At 36.5% G+C, this 27269-nt stretch overlaps 2 protein-coding genes across 4 annotated transcripts; one reads left to right on the forward strand and one right to left on the reverse strand.

The window, feature by feature from the left end:
* Positions 1 to 177: 177 nt before the first annotated feature.
* On the forward strand, positions 178 to 13498 carry LOC128677706 (apolipoprotein D-like). 2 transcript variants are annotated; one of them, XM_064436616.1, is made up of 8 exons: positions 178 to 551; positions 2322 to 2479; positions 2923 to 3107; positions 3383 to 3621; positions 10812 to 10940; positions 11454 to 11584; positions 12026 to 12210; positions 12862 to 13498. In XM_064436616.1, the coding sequence occupies exons 1-8, from the start codon at positions 471 to 473 to the stop codon at positions 13002 to 13004; spliced, it is 1251 nt and encodes a 416-aa protein (XP_064292686.1). In that variant the 5' UTR covers positions 178 to 470; the 3' UTR covers positions 13005 to 13498. The 2 variants fall into 2 exon arrangements, with proteins under 2 accessions (XP_064292686.1, XP_053614712.1); XM_053758737.1 differs by lacking the exons at positions 10812 to 10940; positions 11454 to 11584; positions 12026 to 12210; positions 12862 to 13498 and adding exons at positions 3959 to 4024; positions 4665 to 5090.
* Positions 13370 to 27198, reverse strand: LOC128677686 (uncharacterized protein). Of its 2 annotated transcripts, none has more exons than XM_053758713.2 (13): positions 27015 to 27198; positions 26487 to 26650; positions 25717 to 25913; positions 24577 to 24691; positions 23984 to 24183; positions 23522 to 23775; positions 23186 to 23440; positions 22636 to 22780; positions 20411 to 20562; positions 18721 to 18900; positions 18237 to 18379; positions 14898 to 15089; positions 13370 to 14133 (listed from the first exon to the last, which is right to left on the reverse strand). In XM_053758713.2, the coding sequence occupies exons 2-13, from the start codon at positions 26532 to 26534 to the stop codon at positions 13879 to 13881; spliced, it is 2136 nt and encodes a 711-aa protein (XP_053614688.1). In that variant the 5' UTR covers positions 26535 to 26650; positions 27015 to 27198; the 3' UTR covers positions 13370 to 13878. The 2 variants fall into 2 exon arrangements, with proteins under 2 accessions (XP_053614688.1, XP_053614679.1); XM_053758704.2 differs by having other exon boundaries at positions 26719 to 27198.
* Positions 27199 to 27269: the final 71 nt, after the last annotated feature.

Genomic DNA, 27269 nt, shown 5'->3' on the forward strand with positions numbered 1-27269 from the left:
TATGAACAGTTGTCTTATTTTATGAATAAATTAACTAAGAAAATTTGTGTCCAATTTTATATTCTTTAGAATTTTATGCTATTCTTTAGCAATGACACACTGTACATTTCAAATTTGAATATAATTTTGTACAACGAATACAATTTTTCACCACCCCTTTTTCTTTCCCACATTCAGGTTTTCAATTACCGATCGGCATCTGAATAAAGCTATTGAGTTTCCAGGCACCACATCCTATAAAAAGTTGTATGCCGACTATTTTCGATACAAAAGCAAACAAAGAAACACAGTGAGTCCTAACAAGGAGCGCGGACTCGTGCAATAAATCAGCCTAGGTTTGCTAGATAAGGAGTTCCATTAGACATCTTGAAGCATCAGACCGGTTCGGGCTAAGGCGAGGGTTTAAAAGCGAGAGTCGGGACTCTTAGGAGCATTCCTGTGTTGATCGCACCCTGGCATAGACTAGAACCATGTGGCCAGTCTTGGTGTTAGCTTTGGTGGCAGCGGCCTCAGCGCAGATCCCATCTCTGGGATGGTGCCCCGACTATCAGGTGAGTTCATTATTGTCATTATCTTTTTGTTCTATTTTATCAGATGTTTTACTTTTTATTTCCGAAATTAAAGATTAGTTTATTACCATATTTATCTATTTCTAAATTTCTCCATAGTCCACCAAGTAGATAGGTTCCACTGGTGCGTTCGGATTACAGGTCATGAAAAACGCTCAATTTCGGTTCAAATAAATCTTTTTGTTATTGATTGTGATCCGGAACTCAATTAATGTAAAAGAATTTTTCATGATTTGGTAATTAAATGGTAGAAAATATGCGGATCATTTGTTTGTCACTCAGAATCCTAAAAGTTAATTCTTATTTTCTATTATAATATGTTTTTTAAATCTTCAGTGTAATACTGATAAATTAATGAATTGTTTATTGAAATCACAAGAAAAGATTATAATCAATTTTTTAATTACATCGATCGAAAATTTTTGAAATGAAAAAGGATGCAACAAAAGCCAAGCCAATCTTGAACCTGAATATTGTTAACCTGTTGTACAACTTATATAATTGAGTATCACTTACCGACCACAGCCAGGGTCCTCTTGCGAAACGGTCGTTAACCGGGTGGGTGGCCATTTATCGTACATCGTTTTATGCGAGAGAATTTTTATGGGGATGATCTCAAGTTTATCAATCATTTGAATATGTAAATAAATATTATTCTATACCCTTTTTACTATACCGTGCTATTCTCAGCCTTGACGTTTTGAACTTTGGGAATTAAGTTTTTTTTATTCGTTTTGACACGTGCGTTTCAAATAACGGAATAGGTAATATTTACAATATAATATTATTTTATTTCTTTCGTATGTTTTTATTTTTCATCTTTAAATAATGTGAACGGGTGACAACTATTTCTAGATTTGGCTTGGCGATTGACTAATTAATTTTGGAAATGAATTTTTTTACGGATTACAATTTTTGTACGGACAAATATCTATCCATGCTCATCACTGCCAAAATAAGCAAGTTCCAAACCAATAAAAATTACTTAAGTAATTTTGACGGACCAGCTTTGGTCAATCCACCAGCCGATCAATCATGTGGTAACGGTAACCTTGACCCTGGAGACCCGTTATTTATGTAACCAGCACTGACCATACTCAAAGGACCGGTCAGGCGGCCGATGACACTAACCACTTTCATTTTCGGCGATTGAAAATGAAAGTGGTTAGTACCGTGTGCGTACATTATGTGAAACATCGAAAAATAAAAAATTGCTTTTGCACGCGTATTTGCTGAAGTAGACTTCGAAAAAGTTTCGCTAGTACAAACATTAGATGTTCATGCATTTTGATTATGAATATAATTCAGAATTTCAAATAGAGGTAAAAATGTTTTGAATTCATTTGTAATAACAAATATAACACGTTTTCTTTGTATTAAAAATTCGAATGTCTTTCATAATAAACAATAATAAATGAGTTATTGATGTACTATCATAATAATAAAAGTGGTGTGCTAAGTGAAGAACAGGGAATCTCAAATTTACGTATTTTTCAACCGGGAATATATAGGTACTTATTTACCAATAATAAATAGGTTCTATTATCATCAATAGCCCGCAATCCCTGATGGACTTAGGTCTCTCACAAGGAGTCCTTTACCTCGTCACATTTTATCTAGACCGTCATAAAACAAACTACTTAGTAATATACTAAATACACTGAGAATTTTAAATTAAGGAGTTTTAGCCTAAGTCAGAACTCTTGATCAATCCTCGACTTTACCTTTCATAACATTTTCATTGCCCTATAGCCAATGGCCAACTTCAACATGAAGAACTTCCTGGGCACGTGGTACGAGTCGGAGCGATACTTCACGGTGAGCGAGCTGGCCAGCCGCTGCATCGCCAGCAACTACATCAGCACACCCGAAGGCAGGATCCTGGTCTCCAACGAAATCACCAACTATTTGTACGTAAATTGGAACATATAGAAATGATGTCCGATGCTTCCAAGCTACTAATAAGCTACCAAAAGAAACTAATGTGCCAGCAAATTTCCTCCCGTGCACATTGTAAAAGTCAGTCAAGGCAAAGAACTATAAACTGTAGATTCTTGTAACAGGCAATGGCCTAGCAACCTATCACTTTATGAAATTTACTGGTTCATATAAATTGATTTGGTTGTAAATAACACGAAACATAATGCTATGCTATACCTACAAATTTCAAAAGAAGCAATAGGTTCGAGTCCTGGTACTTTTATTTTTGTAGATGCAGCAGGGTAAATTACGGCTGTTTGACATCAAATTATAACTAATTTGATAACTGAACTCATAACTACGTTTATAAGCTCGAAACGATGATGAAACGAAGATTACACACGTCGATTTGCAAAACTTTGCGTGTCTACAGAACTGGAGTGAAGCGTGTGATGGAAGGCCACTTGCAGTTGATCGGCCGGGAGGGCGAGGGCCGTATGCTTGTGAAGTACTCCTCCCTGCCCATCCCCTACGACCTGGAGTTCAGCGTGCTGGACACCGACTACGACAACTATGCTGTCATGTGGTCTTGCAGCGGACTTGGGCCTGTTCATACTCGTAAGATGTTTCGCTTTTCACAGCCTTAAATCACAATACTTGAAATGCTGATATGTATTTAATGTTTTTATTTATAGAAGTAAAATTTAGATTCAGGATAGAAATTATATTTCCCTACTAACATCAAGGTTGACAAGCTCTGTTGTTTATTTAATTTAAACCCAAACCTAACTAAAACCTAAACCAAAATTCGTTATTAGCTCCCACTTTGACAGTTCTAGGAATTTAAAATTAGTAAATTTTTAATTAGACTAATAAGCATGTAATTTTCGCAGAGAGCGCTTGGCTACTGACTCGAGAACGATTAGCGCCATCTAACGTGATGCAAATGGCGTACGCCGTTCTGGACAAATACAAGATCTCCCGTGCCTTCTTCGTGAAGACCAGCCAAGCCGACTGCACCATACTGCCCGACCCTGCCGCCTTACCTGAAGCCGGCAAGAGTGTCGTGGGAAGTGTTGTCAACCCAGTGGCTGACAGGATTCTGAGCCAAGCTAACCAAGCTGCAGTTGAGGTTTGATTTTTTACAAGCATTTATTTAACTACACCTGTCACGATGTGAGTCTGTAATCAAATCTTGAAAATTGAATTTCACTTACTTTCACTTGTATTGCAGTTTTTCCATTATTATGATAAGAATGGAGAACTCTTCATCGATTTACTGTGGATATATATATTTTTTAAACTGGGACTCTTTAGACTTTTCCATCAGTACTTGTTTTTTTAATATTAATTCTATAGAAAGATAACTGGGTCGGTTGATTAATAAAGTATCATTTATACACAACACTATGCATATATATGCTATAACAGATTCTATCATGTAGACTTATTTATTATTTATTTCACAGCAAAATCAAGACGTGGTTCCAGTTGAAGAAAAAGTACCAGTCGAGAAAGCAGTTCCCGTTGCTAAGGTAGGTCAGACCGGAAGTACATAATCCTAAATTTTGTATTCCACATTAATTCATAATTTCTGGAAATATGAACTATTAGTTAAGTCTTACAATTCAAATTAGTTCAATTTGTACTAACGCTATTTAAGTACTAACTCTTGTCTACGCATATTTTTAGAGCTAGTATTTGCAAAGTTTGACTATCGTAATCATTCACAGTCAGGAGTAACTAAAACAATATTATGTGCTATATGATGTGCGTGTAGCTTGCCGCACCACTTACTTATCACTACGTAGTATAAAACAAAGTCGCCCTCGGCGTCTGTCAGTTACTAAGCTTTCTTCCTTTAAACCACGCAACGTATTTTAATGTACTTTGTACTATTATTTGGGCAATTTATTCCCGAAGGTTTATACTAGCTGCTGATAAAACTACCCTATGTGTCATTCCAGGTTATATTCTACAAGTGTCCCAAATTTCATAACAATCGATCCAGTAGATTTTGTGTGAAAGAGTAACAAACATAGGTACATACATACACACATCCTCACAAACTTTCGCATTTATAATACTAGTAGGATTGGCCTCGTGCGAAGCCAGGTCAAGTAGCTAGTACCAAAACATAACGGTCTAAAATTTAACATGACCCTTATTTCACAGAATAATCCTGACGTTGTTGCAATTGAGAGAGAAGTGCCTGTTGAAAAAGCAATTCCCAATCCAGTTGAACCAAAGTCCAAGGTGTTTGCTGAAGAGGCTTTAGCAGAAGAGAACAAGAAAGATGAAAAGGAGGAGAAGAAAGAGCCAGAGAAGTTAGAAATTCCTGAACAACCGGAGAAATTATAAGAATCAGTTTCAAAGACGTCGAGCCTGTCTTGATTCCGCTAGCTAGGAACAATCGTAGTTGCTTAGGTCTGTATAGGAAATGCTGTGTGCACGATGGGCTATTCAACCAAATAAGTACACACAACGAGTCGAATTTTGATACTTAAAATGTCTAATGACGTTTTGTATTATAGCTATAGCACGATAGTCACTACAAATGTAATAAATGGAAGTCAACTTGAAAATAAATTAATAAGATGATTGGTTGTTTTTTAATCATTACCTACTTATCAAAAGTTATGTTCATTTCTTTGTTATACCCGCACGTTCCACTAAATATCAACATTTATTGATTGGATAGATATAATAGCACATATAAAAATAGACAACACAGTAAAAATTAAGTTTTCTCTAAACTTTATTCCTAATTTTGCACAGTTTTCGTGCCCCAGAAGATACTGCTTACTAACTACTAGATATACCAAAGAAATAGATAGTTATTATGGTAGCTGCTTCTTTGTTACTCAAACTCTCGTTATTAAGGTATAGAGTACCCTACCTACTTACTACTTACTTATACCTTAATAAAAATAAATTTAAGTTTGAATTTCTTATATTAATGGGATTAATAAAATCTATCTACTTTATATACAAATCAGAAAGCAAAGCGAGCATCGAAGCTAATGAAAGAATGACGTTAACGAACAAAGCAAAATAAATGCAAAAGAGATGGGTCTGATTGTATTGGTCGGGCTGTTACTAAGCACCCACTCCCGGCCGCTATCCCACTACTGCCCGATACGGGGACTTTTGGCTGCTGGGTTTCCCCCCTGGCCCGGTTCGCCCCTCCTTAGGTAACCTGCTCCCCTCAGACTCCTCCGAGGGGACCATATTTATACCAGGCTTAGTGTGGACGTCCAGTCAACATGAGCCACTAAGCACCAGGACTCCCGACCTCAAACCATCCTCCAGCTCAGACCTCCGAGTAGCCGGATTACAGGAGACGCCACGCTCCCAGTCAGAAGTATTGTCGAAATAAACGATCACTTGAAACAAAACACATAGTGTATGGATCAAGTAAAACATGTATTACATGACACCAAAACTATTTTTTACATTATTATGGATTAAAAATATATTAACAACGAAGTTATTTATTAAGTACGGCTAATATTAAACATTTAAAGATGGAATTAGAATTTACAAAATTGATCGACTAGAACGCCATCTATCGCCACATCGTTGGCACAACTGATCATCCGGCAGTGCGACACACGAAGGATTGCCTAACTTACTTGATAGTCTGAGTACTAACACTGAGAGGGCGTTAAACATATTTTTCACTTTTTTATATGCAATATACAGAATAAAAGTATGGAATGTAGACATTTTATTTTGTTTTAACAATAAAACTTATGAGTATGTATTATGTTTGTTACTATTCCATGCAAAATCTACTGGACGGATTGTTATACAATTTGGCACACGGGTAGAATATAAATTGAATAACACATAGAGTATAGCATATATGTATAACAAACATACATACACACAACATAGCATACATACACATAGCGAAGCCCCGGGTCGCAGCTAGTAATGTATCTGATTGGTAAATGTTGTGTGTAACGAAAAAGTTTACTAGAAGCAAAGAAAATGATAGGTAATGTTGAAGAAATCAAGGCCAATGTTAAAAAATAGTCCTTAGCAAATACAGATTTTCATCTATTGATAATCGTCAGGACATAATATATCTAATCATTTAACCGGTAAAAAATAAAGAAGATGAAGATTATTGAAGATACTCCAGACACTCCAACATAAAGTTAATAGCAACATGTAGTAAAAATATCTGTCCAAAAATACAATGATTTTACAAGTTAACCAAATACAGTGTACAGGTCATGCAATGAAGTCTGCATCAAAATAACGGTTCATGTTTTACGAGGATAACATTCTGGTGCCAAAGCCTTATGCCGACTATACATTATCCCGAAAAAGTTCGCCGAACTTGGCAGAATCGGCATACATTCTTGGTTTTTCATTGCGTTAAATAAAACCTCGCATACAAGCCACGCAATGTTCATGCAATCGCATCGGCATCAGTCCGAGTTCGGCGATAATGTGTACTCAACTTTACGCGTCAATGTACACAACTCTTGTAGAGTGTGTGAGCGGCTTTTAGTTTGTTATGGACAGCCGGCGATAGACCGGTGTACACAGATCGCGAGAAGTGATTATTTTGTGACAAATAATAGTGATTTTAAAAAGTGCCCGAAATAAAGTACGTATAGACTTTCTGAGAAATATTATACCCTATAACTTGAGAATCCTATTAATATTATAAATGCGAAAGTTTTGAAGATGAATGTGTGTATGTTTGTTTCTCTTTTACGCAAAATCTTCGGGGCGGATTGTTATGAAATTTGGTACACGAGAAATTCTCACGAAAGCAACTCCCCGGGGCGGAGCTAGTACACAGATTTGAATGGTTGAAGGATTACCACCGTATGTATATAAAAAATATAAGCTCTGTTTCCAAAACTGCACAAAAGCTATAGTAGATAGGCCCTAAGTTTTAAAACCGCTGTCAACATTTTTTTGTAATAAAGCTACAATTTGAAAAAGAAACTAGTAAGTTTATTTCGGAAATAAGTTTCTTCAAACAATCATTGTAACAAGTAACAAACAAACAATCATTGTAAATTATAAATGATGAATTTATCAACTATTGTAAGTATCAAAGAGAGTCATAATAATTATGACATTAAAATATTTCATTATTTATTTCACATCTACAATATTACTTGGAAGGATTTTAATATCCATATTATCCTTACATATTAAAAAAAGTCCCCCTGTCGCGTCGGTCTATCTGTCTGTGGGATCGCGATAAACTTAAAAATAACCGGACATACGGTTTTCGCCAATAGATAATATGATTCCTGAGGAAGCTTTAGGTGTACTGTATTAATTTGGTTTAACCCGAGCGAACTAGATAGCGGTGAGTAGTTGCAAAAGTCATGTCAGACGCCTTTAGGCGACTTGAAAAAAATCTGACACCAGTGTTAGCAATAACACACCCATATGAATGAATGAACGAACCCGAGCGAAGCTGAGACCGGCTTATAGTGCGACAATAAATTTACACTAACTATAACAATATTCAATTAAAATTCATGATGGATAAGACAAATTAAAACATGTTTTAGCGAAGAATTCGATTAGCCCAATCAAGGAAGAATAACAAACGGAGTCTACAACCTTGGTGAATGTTAAGGTATCGTGTAAATAAAATATATTTTTAAACAGCTAACACAAAATTTTAACTAACCTTGGCGAATGCTATTAACATTACAGGAAACAACGTCTTAGAATGTGATATAACTAAAGATGTTTATCACTTCGATTCAAACATAAATATATTGAGAGTCTGTCAAGAAAATGAATAAATATTGACTTGCAACACCGCGTGTACCGATGTAGGAATGCCTCGCAGCTGCAGGTAGTCAACACTGGTATAGCATATCAAATGTATGTGCTTATGATTTTGGGTAAGTAGATCCTTACCTAAAATTATAAAGTTACTTGCCTGTAGTTTGTATATTAAAAACGTATAACTGTTTTAAAATTTGACGTTAAAACGTGCCCATGAAGGTTTAATCCTACTAATTCTACTAATATACTTTCACGCAAAATCTACTGGACGGATTGTTATGAAATTTGGTACTTGGGTAGAATATAACCTAGAATAACACATAGGGTATTTTTATCCCAAATTTACACGGGAGCGAAGCCCCGGAGCGCAAATATTATTATAAATGCGAAAGTTTGTAAGGATGGATGTGTGTATGTTTGTGTCTTTGTTGTCTTTTTTACGCAAAATCTACTGGACGGATTGTTATGAAATTTGGTACACATGAAATAATACATAGGGTACTTTTTATCCCGAAATTCAAACGGGAGCGAAGCCCCCCGCCCCGGGGTGCAACTAGTTTCTGAATAAATGCCCTAACTTTATCATGGCTGACTGTACGAGTAAAATATACTCATACTTAAACTATTCGTACTGCATTTTCCAATAAGAAAATTTCTCCATAACATTGACACTGAACCACAAACAGTGCGGTCGTGTCAGTGAACTCGTTGCAAACGCAAACTGCAGCCAGTGAAATGCAATGTACCGTAGGAAATACTGTATCACGCTGGGTACGATACTTGTTCATATACTATTTGAAAATATTGATTAGATCTATATTTTTATGATATCTTTTAAAATATTCAATTCAATCTGAATTACAGAATCTTGTGTGGGTATCGATTTATGAGAAAAGATTTTGTCTGTATTATTTGTAGTGTGTTACTTCTCCATGCATAACTAACAGCTTGACCATAAAGAGTAGAAATTAAAGTGGAACTAAAACTTTTCCGTACAAAATTGTTGCCATACTTCAGCATTTTACACCGAAAATTTGAAAGCTACGAAGAATCTAGCGCCCACATTTTTTGTCATCTCTTTATGGACGCTGTAGATGGATATAGATCGATTTTTGTGCATGAGTAAAGTAAACCTAGAATACATACTCTTTCCACTAATGTTTTCTTTTTGTTGTGTATTTCCCTGGACGTACATGTTTCCTCTTCTTGGTTTTCCTTCCTAATAACCTAGGTTAGTCCTAGGGTCTAGGGTTAGGTTCTCCAGGACTGGTCTGAGAATTAACGAATTAACGAACACATAAGAATATGGATAACGCTCAGATGAGAAAGAAAATCTAGATTCATTCAACAACAGCAATTTAAAAACAACTCGCATACAACTAGTAAGTACTTTGAGTATGGATAATACCTATATTGGTGTCGGTATGTTAGTATGTAAGGCACATCACATTTGCTAGCCCTTCTCAATAGACCCCGTTAGGTTTACCGTAGCAGGACCTAGCCTACTGAGGTTCTAGCCTAGATCTACTTCAGTCACAATACTTAGTTTCTTTTGTACCGATGCAACCTCAAATATATATAATGTTCCTTTCAAGCCTTATTTTCATAAAGTTTGAAAACCATTCAATCACAGCTCAATATTGGCGGTTTTCTTTATACCAGGAAAAAAAATTTTTTTTTTTTTTTAATTGCTGTTGTTGCTACTTACCATGCTGTTTTACTATTTCCCATAATTTGGGGTCGGCTTTTTACTTAAGGTGAGTTGCATCTTAGACATTGACTCTTAAAATGCGCGCCGGTCACGTTTAGACAAAATGTTATACTTTGCTACTTTCTACGGAAATTCAAGTTAACGACAATGTTGTCTAGTGCAACTCACCCTTGTCTTATCTGTCCATATGTATCTCTCTCTCCATGATACTTCATATCGTCCCTCACACAGTATACAACATATTCAACGTTACTTTGGTTAAATGTTTGTCTTCGTTCCTCACGATATCACAAAGCCGAGCTAAAATAAAACTAAAGTAACTTTGTATCTCTGCACGGATTTCACAGAATAATTATAATGACTCATTATATGGTTCAAGGCGTAGATTACTAGGTTTCAATTGACTCCGAACCTTGAGCCTAGTGGCGCCCTCTTTAAAATAAAATAAATTGTCAAACGCACTCGACTCAAGTAGTATAATGCCGGCTCCACACGATCACGGACCACTACGCTGATTCTAGCGGATTCGGCATACATTGTTGATTTTTCATTGCGGTAAATAAAAGCACTCATACAAACTATACATTTTTTATACATTCGTTTCGGCATTTGTTCGGCTATAGTGTCTTTTAAATCACGCAATGGACTTTGATGCTGTTTTCACTGTTATTTAGAAAATTTTATCTGGAAGTATCTATACCTATAACAAAATAATTGTAACTGAACTTTGTCTGTACATAGGACATATTTACGAAAAATAAATAGGAGAGGACTATTTAGGGTCAATAGAAACTTATAATAATAAAATAAGAAAAAATATTTTTTTTTTCTAGATGTCAATCCTCCGGACCATCGCAGTGTTCCTGTGTGGGTTCCTGTCCTTCAGGCTGTGCCGAGCCCAAATAGCATTCCCAGGACCCTGTCCTGATGTCCAGGCCATGGTGAACTTCGAGCCCAGTAGGGTAAACATGTTTACTATTCTTTTATCGAGTGTCTCTCTTCTCATATACTCGCATGTTTCCGGTTACATTCGGGGCTGTGACGTCGTGAACTCGAGATTAGTAGAAAAATAAACCATATTTTTTAAAAGATTCTGCTGCGATTTTATGACTTGCCGTCTGTCTGACGTCAACCCTCCTCGGAAACGCTATTGTTGTCTATTAGTCCTAGGATATGTGTCCTTCAATCGCCTTTGTCATTCACTTTCTGTTCGAGTTTCCTTCATTCTTTCTTACAGAGTGCATTATTGTCTAAATGATTTTTACGACCAAGTAGTAGTGGTAGTAATGATATTGCGGTGTGGTTGTCGTTGCGTCACAATAGCGCACTGTGATTGGTTAGCTGCGCCTCACTGTGAATCGACTGGTGAGATGTAAATAGCAAAGACGCACTACGCACACAGTATTCCTGTGGTTCTAAAATTCTTCTGATTATATTTAATCTATAATAATTCGTTCGCAACTTCTCTTTTTCAGTATGTAGGGAAGTGGTATGAGTACTCGAAATACTTTTTCATCTTCGAATTTGGCGGGAAATGCGTCACTGCAGAATATGACGCGAAAGAAAACGGAGTCATTGGGGTTTCCAATAAACAGCTGAACAGCATGTATGTATAACTTTCTTTGCGTAACGACCCATAGAGAAAACAAAAACAAACTGTAACACTCCTCATCCTTGAGGAGTGTTACAGTTTGTTTTTGTTATCATAGATATATGTCTCATAGATTCCTATCTATCTATACATATAACAAATACACACTTCTCTCATTCTGTCAGTAACAAGTGAGTTTAATATCTATATTTTTACTCTGCCTGCGGAAATTTCTCAACAACATCTGTTAACATTTTCGGGATGTATATATGCAAAGTTTAACGGAGAAGATTTTAGTTGAAGAGATTAAAGCGTAACAAACAAATAAACAAACATTATTTCTCATTTAATATTAGTTAGCATAAGATTATGATTTTTTCTCATAAGCATTATTTCTTTTTATCAGCCTAAATCACCTCAACAGCCTAATAAAAAAATGTATTATTTGCATTTCAGTACCGGCATCCAATCAGAGATCGACGGTGAAGCCAACCAAGTGAGCCGGTCCGACGAAGGCAAGCTCTCAGTTCGGTTCCCGTCGCTGCCCGTCAAAATATCTGCTCCGTATTGGGTGGTGGATACGGACTATGATAGCTACGCCTTAGTGTGGAGTTGTTATGACTTTGGACTGTTCCATACAAGTAAGTTTGCTTAATTTTTTTACCATCATTTTGCTTTACTTCTTATTTATTTAAACTGTATTACATTTAACTTAAAAAGTTTACAGCAGGGGTCTTTATTCCATGAGGTCGTAAGATCTCCATTTTTTTTTGTTCTCGGGCTCCGCTCACGTGAAGTTCCCACGGGAACAGTTCTTTTTTCATGGACGAATTACCCTATGTACTACTAACTAAATGTATATATGCAAAATGTCAGATATCTAAATCCTATTCAATAAATATCACGTGATAATAATTCCAATCCATTTGAGAAACAATACCAATAGCAACTATTCAAATGGAGGACATTGAATTACTAACGACTTCCTTACATGTGTCTAATGTTGATAATAATAATTCTGATGCCACCGGACACTCATATAATCACTTATAAAACCTAGGTTCTGCTAGCTGCTAAATGCTGCCAACAACAAAAAGTCTAATATGAAACATGTGGACGTCCACAAGTATCAAGTTAGAGTTTTTGTTGTTGAATCAGGTGATTCAAACCGATCAAGTTATTAGTGTTTTATTGACGTTGGCAATTTCACTTAAAATATTTATGGAAAATGTTTTTATGGATTTCTTGTTGACATAAAAAAAACTAAAACAAATTATATGTAACTGTTTCAGGCAATGCATGGATACTGACACGGGAACGAGTCCCACCATATGCCGTCGTAGAGACCGCGTATGCAGCAGCCGACAAAAATAATATAAGCAGGACGTTCTTCTTGAAAACTGATCAATCCGACTGCCCGGAGAAACAAGATTAATATTACTAAGATTCACATAGTATAGATAAATAATTTGGAAACATAAGAAACACACTAAAAAGTGCAAACATGCCAGACTGAAGTATCATTACTGAATAAAACGACGGAGAAAGTACAACCTCATGACATGAAAGATGAATTCAAATTAGAATTCAGAAATGAAAAAGAAAGTAAAGCCATAGGCCAAAACGACTATTGGGTGTGTCATTCTAATTGACTGATTTAATCTTTTAAATTATATAATAATATAACATATTACATAAGTGTATATTTTCATACACTTATTACCCTTTCTAGTAAGAAGAATTAACTATGCTCAATACCTATCTAAATAGTACAATATATGTATGAAATAAAAATGTACATTAAATAACAAAGATATTTATTAGAACTAACACAGTTAAGACAAATTACGGATTTACCATAATAACAATTACAAAGTAGTCATTACTCTACGTCAATTATAATCTTAAATAAATTAAAGCCATTATAAACAGATTGTTAATTTGTTCCATCTCTTTTCTATATGATTATGTGATCCATGAATTTTAATGCTAGTTCTCTCATATTACTCATACAACAATTGAAAAATTACAAGACTTATAAACTGCTGCGTGATAATGAAAAGACATCTGTATATTTCCATTAGTCTAATGAGGGTTTTTGAATTTTTTTCTCCCATCAGAATGTGCAAGTTGAATTTCAAGCCCAGATTTAAACAAAATAAAGGGTACTCAAATGGTAAAGTGTCGTTTGTACTCGACAACTGGCCAGAAGTGTCAAGTCATTAACCTGAACGAGCGTTAGATCTGGACGACTAAGTGCTGATATCTGGTGCGACGCCTTTTGGGAAACCCTCAATCAAATCACTGTCCTAAGCTGGCGTGCTATCATCGGAGTGCCAACTTTTCCTGTGTTCACCTGTAGCTTCATCATATGTTGGAGGTGGGGGGAGATCGTAACTCTTAGTCTTTGCTGGTGCTTTGGCTGCTACTGCTAGCCGGTCTTCTTCAGCTTCTTCAGGAATAGAGTCTCTCCGGCGAGGGTCAAACTCGGAGAGAACTGGTTGAGATATATTGTTTCGTTGTGGCAAACCAACTAGAGCCAATTTTGGAGCACTGTGCGCTTGCTGGAAAAAAGAAATATAAAAGCAATGAGGACAACGTACAGGAAGAGCAGTAGATAAATCGTTTAGCATTTGTGCTATATCAGATGGAAAAAGGACTTGTTTTGCCTCGCTTTTGTGAGCGATTACTGATGGAAACATCAACGTCTTTTATATTTATTATTATCAACAATTTTATAATATTTTTACCTAAATGAAAGTAAACAGGAAACTCAACCAACTGTTTTTGTTGTAACAAATTTCCCTATTTGAAAACAACTTTCTGAGAAGGAAATAAATTAATAAATAAGCATTTTCAAAGAAACAAAATCTTTATCTGTCGGAAAATAATCCCTGTCATAAATAGGCATCAATACGTCATCAAGATATATAACAAACGTAAACAGAAGAATATTTGGAATTTGTACAAGGTTCCATCGTTTATAACAGGCTTTAAAAGGTAAATAATGTGCTATTATTAAAATTTACTCATGCGAAAAATAGCTTTAATATCTTCCTAAAGTTCATTGCTCATTTATTTTGCAACTATAATAATTATAATATTGGTGTAGTTTTCCTACAACTATATTACTTTCGAGGTGACGAGATATGGCACAGGTGGGCTGAAATACTATAATCATATATCTACTAAACTATCACGGTTCATAACTATGAGTGTTATGCACAATAGTCAACCGTGATATAGCCGTGATAGAGATAGTTTTGTTAGAAAACTTTATCATTACGAGACGAGAAGACATCATGTATAACTCACGTATTACACTAACCTTATAATTAGTAGGTCTTGTAGCTATAGATAATACTGGATTTGATATGTGACCCTTTGTGTTCTGATTGCTGATCTCGATAGCAGACCTCAACAGATCTACCTTCGAGGCTGACCCTTCATAATTGCTGCCTCTTCTGTGAGCGTTGCTACCACTGCGGCTTCTGATCTCGTTGATATCGCCTTGAGAAAACTGGAAATAAAATATGAAAATTCATCAATATTCTTACACTTTTACTTTGGAAAGAAGTACAATTAATTTATAAAAAAATCTTAATAGATGAAGAATCTTCATATTGCACTCATAAAAGAGATTATTATAATCATATTTATGTGACGAATAACACGAACTTACGAAATTCTTCATAGTCGTATTCCTCATGGCTGAGGGTCGTGGTTATTACGTGGAATAAAACTCACATAACAACTTTCTTGGCATTATTAATGACGTGGTTTGCCATTGCCTTCTCCATTTCACAAACAAGTTAATAGTCAACAAGTGTGCAGGTTTCCTCACGTTGTTTTCCTTCACCGGAAGCAAGTGGTGGTCGATGAAAACTACTATACATGAGTCAGATTGGTATACAAACTCATGTGGCACGAGTAGGATTAGAACCTGGGACCTTTCGATCCACAGGCGGGCGTCTTAACCATTACACCACCACCGCTTCACCACGAAATACTTAATTGATTACTAGAAGGACCCAATGAAGAGAAAGACGATACAGTAACATTACTTTAATTATGAAAATAATCCACACTTCCACACTAATATTATAAATGCGAAAGTAACTCTGTCTTTCTGTCTGTCTGTCTGTCTGTCTGTTACCTTTTCACGCCTAAACCACCCAACCGATTTTGCTGAAATTTGGTATGTAGATAGTTTGCATTCATGAGAAGGACATAGGCATATTATTTTTTGGAAATTCAACCCCTAAAAGGGTTAAAAGGGGTGGCAAAGTTTGTATGAGAAAAATATTTTTATTGCACATTTTTGCATGAAAATTTGAATTAATGCTTTTTAGTACAAATGATGAAACACGTATTTCAGGGTTTTTCGAAATTCACCCCCATTAAAGGGGGTGGCTAAGTTTGTATGGGAAATTTAATTCTATTTAAATATTTTGCGTGACACTAAAATAATGCTCTGCAATACAAATTATGAGATACATATCTAAGCGTTTTTATGAAAATCAACACCTATGGGGGTTAACGGGGGTGGCACAATTTGCGTAGGAAAAATATTTAACAGTAATTTTTACCATAATATTAAGTCCATAACAATGAACCACGTACATCAGTTTATCATTAACGAAAAATACACAAAGAAATTATGATACACATAGTAGCAAAATTGGTTAAAAATAGGAAATAAGTTTTAGAAAGCGCAGCAGCGGCGGCACGGCAGGTGCACGGCGCGCGCGGGCAAGCCACGCCCGCCCGCGACTGTACGTACGCTGCAGCGAGGCGGGTGGGGAGGTCTCATCACTAACTACTCTTACACGAACGTGCAGACACGTGAGGGCAGACGTCGTTGTCGCACGTTTGGAAAATATTAAAATTTCGACATGTGGACTGTCGAATCCTCAGCAATTGTGGGACAAGTACAGAAATGATATATATTATATAGATTGCAAGAAAATAATCCTAATGTCACATACATTGATTCTATTTATGACGAAGCCCTAACAAAGATTGAAGACCAAGTGATAACTATTACTGGTAAAGATTTATCAGATTTTGGGATGAGTAGACCACGTAGGACAGGGCAAGTTTGTAGTGATGTGTTACGCGAACTAAATTATGACCATGCTTTTTTACAACAGCAAATAACGGAGTCCGTTCCACGTTTGAACCCAGAACAAAGAAATGTCTTTAATAGTGTGGTGCAAAAAATCGAAAACGGCGTAGGTGGTTTGTTTTTTCTTGATGCTCCTGGAGGCACTGGCAAAACATTTCTTTTAAATCTCCTTCTTGCTCAAATCCGAAAAGATAAGGGAGTTGCTGTTGCAGTAGCGTCCTCTGGCATTGCCGCCACACTGCTCAGTGGTGGCCGGACAGCACATTCAGTACTCAAGCTTCCTTTAAACTTAGCTCATGAAGAAATGCCAGTTTGCAATATAAGAAAAAATAGTGAGCGCGGAAGAATGTTGCAGCAATGTAAGTTGTTGGTTTGGGATGAATGTACTATGTCTCACAAGAGAGCAGTCGAAGCATTAAACCGGACAATGCAAGACATAAAAAGCAACAGAAGTATTATGGGAGGGATGGTTGTTCTTTTGGCTGGTGATTTCAGACAGATTCTACCCGTGATAACTAGAGGTACACCGGCAGATGAAATAAACGAATGTTTGAAGGCCTCTACGCTATGGGCGCATGTGCAAAAATTTAGTCTGACTACAAATATGAGAGTACAACTGCACAACGATTCACAATCGGGGCTGTATGCGGCCACTCTCCTGAAAATTGGTGAAGATCGTATGGCCACAGACATTAACGGTATGATCACACTAAATCACGAATTCTGTATATATTGTTGGCAGCACTGACGATATAAAAAACAACGTATATCCTGATCTGCGGACTAATATGGGAGACCAAGAATGGTTGTGTGAAAGGGCAATTTTAGCACCAACGTACGAAATTGCTGGACAGATTAATGAAAATATTATGTCAGAAGTGGAAGGTGACGTCGTGGAATATCTCTCTGTAGATAATGTAATGGATACAGAACACGTAACATCAGTTCAACCCTGTCGAGTTTCTTACTCTCTAGAATTATCAGGCGTGCCTTCCCATAACCTGAGGTTGAAAGTTGGTGTCCCCGTTCTATTAATGCGTAATCTTGATGCACCTCGGCTATGCAACGGTACTCGATTGCAAATTACGCACTTGGGGAAAAACATCGTTAAAGGAACAATTATGACCGGAACGGCAAAAGGAGAAAATGTTCTGATTCCACGTATTCCCATTATTCCAACAGACTTACCGTTCCAGTTTAAAAGAGTGCAGTTCCCTTTAAAACCCGCCTTTGCAATGACTATAAATAAAAGTCAAGGGCAGACACTGAAGGTAGCAGGTGTACACTTAGAGAAAAACTGCTTTTCCCATGGGCAATTGTATGTGGCGTGTTCCCGTGTATCTGCCCCCAAAACCTGTACATATTGTCAAAAGACGGTAAAACAAAAACGTAGTCTATAGAAACGTATTGTAATAAAATATCGCGTCTATAAACATATATACACGTCCTTAGTAAAAAATGACGCGGACGAAGTCGCGGGTAACAGCTAGTTAATTATAGTTTTAAAATAAATTATATTATGACCCAGGGATTACTTACTCTGGATCGGGATCCTCTCGGTAATGAATGAAGCGAACCCAATGGATTGAATCTGGTAATCATGTGTAGTCTTTCTAGTGATATCATCGTTTCCGCATCTTTCCTTAGAGGTTCTCCATTTAACTTGTCTCCTTCACCACTTTCTAAAACACAGAAGAGAAAAAATATTGAGAAAAATTGAAAGATAAGTATTTACGATTTTTTATGTTTCAGATATATTATCAATAAAAATAAAAATAAATAATCGTACAAGCCACGTAAGGATTAAAGCATATTATATCATATATATACGTCATGCATGACACTTCTTGTATTGCAGAATTCAATATATCAATATTCAATTACTATCCGGGCTCAATGACCAGAAATGGGTCTTGGACACTAACACAAGAGTTTGCCATCGTCCCCAGCTCAGCCGCCAGTCGACAGCATCACCAGCCAATTATCATTATATATCAAAAAACAAGTTCATTTGCAAACTCACCAGTGTCAGGATCACAGGCATCTTCGATACCGGTCATGGAGATCTTCCTCAGCCAGAAGTAATGGAGAAGGCCGTACAAGACTCCTCCGAGGAAGGCCATCAGCCCCATATATCGGAAGGCCTCTCTGGTGCCCAGCTGGGCTATGAGAAGACCACCCCCGAAGCTACCGCTGCCTCTACCTGAAATTTTAATTGAATGTGTGAAATATCTGTTGAAAGAAGGTTTGATATGGGTTATTTTGTATCTAATTCATAGCTTTCTTTCTGAGGTCCAACTCATTTAGGCTTCTTTAAATAATTAAAATATAAATTTTATAGGAACTAGAACACCACAAAATAGAATAAGTATATCACTAATTTTGAAAATCTAATGATTTTGTTTATTGTAGTATAACTTCTCTCTCCATCTCTCTCATTGCTTATCCCGGTTTCCTCCCAGCCGTAAAGTGTCGGAGCCCCTAGGCTCCACCAAAGTAGGAAAGCGGACGCTGAACCGGAGATAGAAGAAAAAGAAGGATGTTTCTTCTCCACGTCGTCACGTAACTCCGACGACGCCCAAATTCGCAATAAAAGTTTTTAATGATCATTATTTAAAATGATTCTTTCTTTAAATATTACGGTACGGTAACAGAAAGTATTGCTAGGCTTATAAATTTTTAAATTAAAATTATTCAATATTTTACACGTTTCTTGTACTAGAAAGTGACGTAACGGCCGTTATCTAGTAACAAAAAATTCCTTTTAATCGCAATGCAAATGACACCAGCTCGTATAGATTCCTGCTATTTGTGCAGGGATGAGAGTTCATTAGCTTTATCTTGTTTTTTCTCTAACCGAATATTATCAAACGTCTGTGTATTTAGTATTAAGAACAGTTAATTGAATTAAGTATTGTACATTGTATTGCCGATAGGAAGTTGACAAAAATTGGCCTCCTAGTAAAAACTAAAAACTGAAGTCATTTATCCCCCTTCATTTACATATTGATAATATCACCATGTTAAGAACTCACAGTACCTAATAGAAATCAGTCACAATAAGACCATAGATCATCCATCCATCTAAAAGAAGAAGGTACTGAAAGGCTCACACTCTCAACTATTGCCGCCAAACAGCAGTGCTTACATTTTTGCATTCCGGTTTAAAAGTTTGAAAAGTTAATTACACCGACTTGGTACTGTGAAGATACAACGTCACAAAGGGGGCAACATGCGTGTAACACCCTTGATGTTGCAGGCATCCATTGGCTGCGGTGACCACTGCTCTCATGGTTAGCAATAGCTCATGGCAGTTATGTGGCCTACCTCATGATAGACAGCACGCGTGCTTGATACTTTTATATGGAGTGTGTTATTGCTAACACTGGTGTCAGATTTTATTCAAGTCACCTAAAGGCATCTGACATGACGTATTATGACTACTTACTACTCGCATACACACTATTGAACTAAACTGTCCACCAGTGTGCACTTGTGCAGGTTTCCTCACGATGTTTTCCTTCACCGGTGGTCAATGAAAACTACCATACTTATATATGAATCAGATTGGTATGCAAACTCATATGGCACGAGTAGGATACGAACTTGAGACCTTTCGATCCACAGTCGGGCGTCTTAACCATTACACCACCAAATCTTCGACTAGATAGTTAAAAAAATACTTACAAAAAGTGTCAGAAAAACTCACTGACCTAAACTGAAATGTGCCATTCCAAGTACTCCAATCAACGTGGCCAGTAAACTCTTCGGGGCTAGCATGGCGCAGTATGTCGCAGCAGCCACCCACATCAGATGGACAGAAAGCGACTCCATTGCTTCGAATGGAAAACACCACCAGGAGTTTCTGAGAAAAAATTGAACAGCAACTTAATGACAGTTGAGATAGATATTGCGACGACTAGCCTCTGGAGACTCGACTCAGTAAACTTGATAGTATTATATAAACTAGTTGTTCCCTCGAGTAGACCTCGCGAACACAAAAAACAACAAAATTGTGAATATTTCAAAAACTACTTAACCGATATTGTTTCCCTACGAACTTTATTGAATTAAAATTCTATTGACAGATCCTACATACCTATTAATTTTCATTAAAATCAGACCAACGGTTCGAAAGTTATCGCATTACAAACAAAAATACATACTTACATACAAAAAATATATTTTTGCCCCAAGTAGAATGTTAAACGTAGCTCACTTCGCTCGCTCGGTCAATGAATCAAGAAATTTAATAAGTTTTTAGTGGTTCCAGAGAGTTAGGTCAGTATATAAAGTAGCTTCAATTCAATATAATTTATATAGTGTATTATTACAATCATTGTTGCCCATTTATGTTCATTTATAATCAAAACATAATATTAATCTAAAGCTTACCAATGGCTTCCTTTATCTATAACGTAAATTATTTCCTGAATACTCGAAAAGTATATTGAGAATATTCTCCTGATATGAATGATCTCCTGATAACGTTCATTTCAAAGTATGAAGTTAGTTTAACTAATACATGACAGCAGAGACACGGAATCTAATCAAATGAAGAATTCATTCCCACTCATTTTCCCGAAAATAACATAGGTAAGTAATACAGTTAATGTTTTATATTTGATTCGTAAATATACATTTGTTATAGACAACTAGAGCTGGAGCATCATTATGAAACCCGAAGATCACAAGGACCTCCCACACGACGCGCTCATAATCTTGACAATGCTTTATTGTGGTAAATACGACGTAAATGGTATTTTAATTCCAAAGGACGAACCGATTCCGTGAGCGTAAAACGACACAATGCGAGGCTCTTTTTGATAACAACGTTATAATGTTCTTTGTGGAGATTAGTTTTACTGCGACGATTGACGGTCTGATCTAGACAAATAAGTATGTTTGAGATAGTTATTATTAAGGACCTTTATTTTCCTTGGATGTAATCAAACAGTAGAAAATTTGTAATGCATATAAATGTAAATTCACACAAATGTTACACAAAACAAGCGAAGAAATTTCACATAATTTCAAAGTAAAATCGGAGAAGAAGATATTTACGACAATAAAAAATACATAGTTAGTTGGTATTAGATGGTATTTATTGTAGGTACAATAAATACAATCGGGTTAGATGGTACCGATTGTATGTCTCACTGTATATTACAATCGTAAATCTAAATTTATTTTAAAACATGACTTGACGATATGTATAAAATGTAAACGAAACTCTTTACCAACGTCTCTATCTATAGATTAAAATTTTTGTCGCTTTTCTTTATTTGGCTTTGGTCTTAATCCTATCAAATAGCTAAATCTGAACAAATTGCGTGAATCATTCCTAAAAATTATATCTTGGAACCGAGATATCTTTCATCACTGTTTTAAGCGTGTGCTACATGAGTTATCTACGACTTGGCTAAATACATTTCTCCGTTGATGTTAATTAATTATTGACTATTAATTAGCATTTTCATGAATGAACTTAATCATGTTTACTAGCAGCTATTTTAAACTTACTGATGCCATCGATATTGACTTGGATCTTTCAATCGTCACATTTGCAGCAAGTGCTTAAAATTGTGCTCTTGTAATTGCTTTCATAATTACTTTTTAAAGCGTAATAACCTCCTATTGTGAACCAAAATCTCTCTCGTCTCTGCGTGTTTCCTGTTACATTGAGGCTTTAACACCACGAAGTCTGAGACAGGTAAGCGTAAAATAAACCTTAAAATTTAGATAATTTTGCCTATCTGCTGCATAGGTGTTTACATTAATCGCCGACAACTAAAGTACACACTTACGCAATCGGCACGACAATCACAGGAGGGTGTTAGTCACATTTTAGAACGGAACCATGCGCCAAACAAGCAAAATTATCTACAGCAAAGAGTTCAAGGAAATTCAAATATTTCTCGAACCGTTAAACACTCACTCAATAAACGAGTAGCCGACGAGCCTGGCAGCGTGGGAGAAGAACGCGACAATGATGACGTTGACGTGCCCGATGCGGGCGGTGATGGCATCCGCGCCGTAGAGGAACGGGATGCTGCTGAGAGTGCCCACGGTCACGGTTATACCTGAACACAAGATGAAGATAAAACAGAGGCTAAAGATGCAGCTGGCGATAAACTGTTTCCTTGTTTTGCACTTTAAATTGCAACTAGTTATTCTGCTCGTTTTATGAAATGCTTGATTTTGGTTTTGCTATGAATTTTTCAAATAGGTAGCAAAAACAAGATGTTGAATACTTATAAGTGTCATACATTTTTTAATAAAGTGATAAATTTACAAATATACTAAATAAAAATAAATGCTTAAAGAAGAATGTAGAACGGCGGGTATTATTGGAAAATACAGGTATAGGTAGGTTCTTATAGCATATACAAAATCTAGTTTATAATTTACTCCATATACGATGTCACATGGCATTATACTTGTTGAAAAGTTATAAGTAAGATCTTTATCTAGATATCAATACTTACCTAGTAGAAAATTAGGTGCTCCTAATTCCTTCAGATAAATGAACAGATAAGATTCGATGAATCCCCAAAAGTTTCCCAACGCGAATAGGAAAAATATAAAAACTATAATGTGGGGCATTTTGATAATGTTTACTAAGTCCCGAAGTAGATTATCAGCAGGTAGTTTGGCTCCAAGTGGCATGACCGCCACGGTGATAGCTGATATCAGGAGCAACACATCGTAGGTATAGAACGCAGCTGAATAGTCAGTGTAATCTGAAATCGACAAGTTGATGTAAACATTCAGAAAGACATTATTGACATAATAGATAACGATTACTATATGCCACTACTTACTAACTTGTTTACTCCTCATATCTATAAGCATACCGGTGATAGGCGAGAATATTGCCATGCCTATGCTTGAGAATAGTCTTTCTCTTCCGAAGTCGCCTCCATATTTTTGTATCATGGTCAAAGCAATAGGATCCATGATGGTGACACCAGCAGACAACATAATGGTACCCATGAATCGTAAGAAGAAGTAAATATAGAAAGTTTTGTCATCACTTTCCTTATAATCCGGCGGGCATATATCAGGACCGCCTCTTCTGTAATATTCCAATGAAATTATAACATCGTTAAAATAAATAAAAGATCAAATTTATCGATGCAATCAATTAATCATTGGAAAAGTTGTGTGAAATGTAGATTAGTTATAACGTAACTGAGCCGAAATAATTTTAAATACAATTTTATAATACAAATGTACTTCTACAATTTGCTAATGCAAAGAAATGAGAAGAAATGGATACTTGCCTGAAATCACATTTCTGAACCATACAATCAGCGGATAGTATTTCCAATCGCTGTTGTGACAGTTTGGTCATATTGTGAATCATAACCTGACCTCCACACCTCAGATCTTCTTTATCGAGAGCTGTGATGTTCACACCCTGTGCTATTAGCAACTTCTCTCCGAATCTTGATCTAAAATCTGTTACTGGGTCGTTTTCATCCTACGTAATGAAAAAACTATTACAAACTTCACAGATAGTAGCGAAATTCTGTTCTGAGTAATAAAGAGTAGCTTTTTAAATCGAAAGCTCTCTCTTATTCTATCGTGTCCCCGGGGCTGCAACGCTGTGAAGCCCGGGTCAATGTAAAAAGTAAACCTTAAAACCATTAAGAATTGGCTGTGCCTTTACAAATGGCCTCCTGCCTGATGTCAACTTGACCGTCTTTGAGAATGCTATTCTTACGTATCCTATATATACCTTAAATACGACATCCACGGGATGATATTCTAAAGCTGTGTAGTAACATTATTGATCAACATATTTTAAATTTTGTAAAATTTCCATTACAAGTACATGAGAATTCTATATATAGACAGTTTTATTACTACTCACTCGCTCCATCTCTATTCCAAGTTGCTCCTTGGGTTCGCCCAAGTCATCGTGAACTTCAATAAGGAAATACGCCGCATCGTTATAATCTTCATCATCCTCAGTTGTGTTTTGATGACTGTAAATTAATTTCTTATACAATGACAAGAATTGTTGTCTTTTATTTCACTATAAGTATATTTTACTAGCTATGCCCCGGGGCTTTTGGGATAAAAAGTAACCCATGTGTTATTCTATTCCAGATTATATTCTACCCGCGTATCAAATTTCATAACAATCCGTTCAGTAGATTTTGCGCAAAAAAGTAACACATATACATACATCCCCACAAACTTTCGCATTTATAATATTATAGTAGGTTCTGATGGAATTTTCCGGAAATTGCTTTATTATTCATATGCATTCTTATCATGAAAGTAAGCGTGGCTGTTACGCGTAAAAATAACATTTAGTACATAATATTACAAATGCCTATTCTCACAGTTCCCAGTTAAGTTATTCGTCAAAACATTAATTGTGTATTAAATACAAGGCAATAACGAATATTCGGAGCTGTGACGCTCCGAAGTCCAAAGTGCGCATAAAAATTTGGTTATGCTTTTACAAACAGCTGTCAACCCTCTTTGGGAAAATTTTCACTGACTACATACATTACGAGTAATATAACAGAAGCTTAATAGTAGTTTAACAATCAAAAAGTGATACGCAAAATTGATAATGGCTCTTAAACCGATTCATATAGTAAACATCTAAAGTACTTTTATCTATGATGAATATTATTTATCAAGAACACTTACAACACTAAAATATCATATGACAATAACAACATTATTTATCAAACATGCGAAATACATGAGAAAAGTAGAGAATATACTATGACGACCTGGTTTTAGTAGGTTCAAGCTCCACATATAGATATGTAACTGGATGGACGAGACAAATGGTCTTTTCCACACAAACAAGGTAAAGGAATAATTTATGGGATCTATGCTCAGCTGTCTATCATATAACGCCTGTGTTATTGCTAACACTAATGTCAGATTTTATTCAAGTCGCTTTAAGACATCTCTTATTACCATTGGTCACCAGTGGAGGCTGATGATAGAGAAACATGTTTAGTGTGTTGTTGTTTTTCTACTATACCTGCTATTGGAGAGATTCGGTGGGCGAATCTTCTGACTTATATGAAAGTCTAGATCGTCCTTATCGTCAGCTGGATCAATAGCAGGGCTCTCCGTGGGTCTGATCAGTTGGCAATGATCCACACAACGATCCAGAACAAAATCTACGGTCTCGTCTTCGTCAGGACATTCTCTGCTTGGACACGGGCTCCACCAAATCTGTCAAATCAATTACGATTTATTTCCATTTTTGTTCCACATTTGCCTCTAAGAAATAAAATTCCTAAGTGTCGATTTACTGTGGTGATGAAAGAAGAAGCCTTGCCGGAAGAATTTATTATCACAATCTCAAAATCAACAGTTTTGAAATTAGTAATTAAATTTTTTTTTATCCCACAATGGAACAGAACACTTATAGGTTAAATAAAATAATACAATTAATATTCAGTTCATTTTCTAAATTAGTTTTAATTATTATCTAATACATTCGATTTGGCTCTAAATCAAATTATCATCACGGCTTTTACAATTCAAACCTTAGGATCATTAGTTACAGACGAAAGTGTCATTTCTTACAGGTCTTTACGTACTCAGCACAAACACCACTTAATTCCTTTAACTAATTCAAACAAACGGAGCGTTATGACATTGGTTAATTCTCCCTGAGGCCGGATGAAGCCGATTTGCTCAAATTCTTAAAGGAGTCTGGGTTATCTCGTGACTAAATAACCAGGGCCGTTCGTTAGGGGCCAGTTTCGAAACAAATCTATAAATATTCTGGTACATACATACCTCTACGCTGTTCGTGATAGGATGCCGCATCACATACGCCGACGGCATCACCCCTGGCGTCTCTTGGTGAGGTATCAGCAATAACGAGTGATGGAAAGCGGCATTTAGAATCAGGGCAGTTATAACAACCGGTTTATACTCCCCAAAACGGTCCACCAAAAACCCTACAATAAACACACTCCAGTCAACACCAATACAGTCGAAAAAACACAAACTTTTGAATATCACTTACCAGTTATAGGAGGACTTAAGAAGGTTGTGAAAGGCAATGCTAAATACACAAATGAAATTTCGGGCACAGTCAACCCTATACTCTGCATGTGAATAGTCAAATATGGCAAAAGGGAAGCAGTGGCTCCGTACATCACAAAGAGAGTCACTTTTAGCATGATCAGGTTAGGGTTGATGCGCATCCAAACCATGAGTCGGCCAACGCGACCGAGCTCCTCCTCGCTGTCTTCGTCCATGGTGTCGTCATCGTACTTCTTGGAATCGTTTAACTTGGCCATAACTTTGGGACGCACTCACATTTTCATAAAGACAGTTAATTCGTAGACTATATCTTATCGACTGACGCTCAGATCGTGAGCGATGTCTGTGGCAGTCGTGTGTTTGTTTAGTCGCGGTGGTATTGGAGTGATAATTCTCTTGGAGCCACCGGGAGGTGTCGAGGGTCCCGGCTCCCGAGCGACTGCGGGAGGAGATTGCGCGGGCGCTGCGTCGTCGAGGCACCAATTTACAAATAATAGCAAATTACCTTCGTTTAAGAAGTGTCACGGCGAT

This window comes from Plodia interpunctella, chromosome 2, assembly GCF_027563975.2.
Source record: "Plodia interpunctella isolate USDA-ARS_2022_Savannah chromosome 2, ilPloInte3.2, whole genome shotgun sequence".
NCBI lineage: Eukaryota > Metazoa > Arthropoda > Insecta > Lepidoptera > Pyralidae > Plodia > Plodia interpunctella.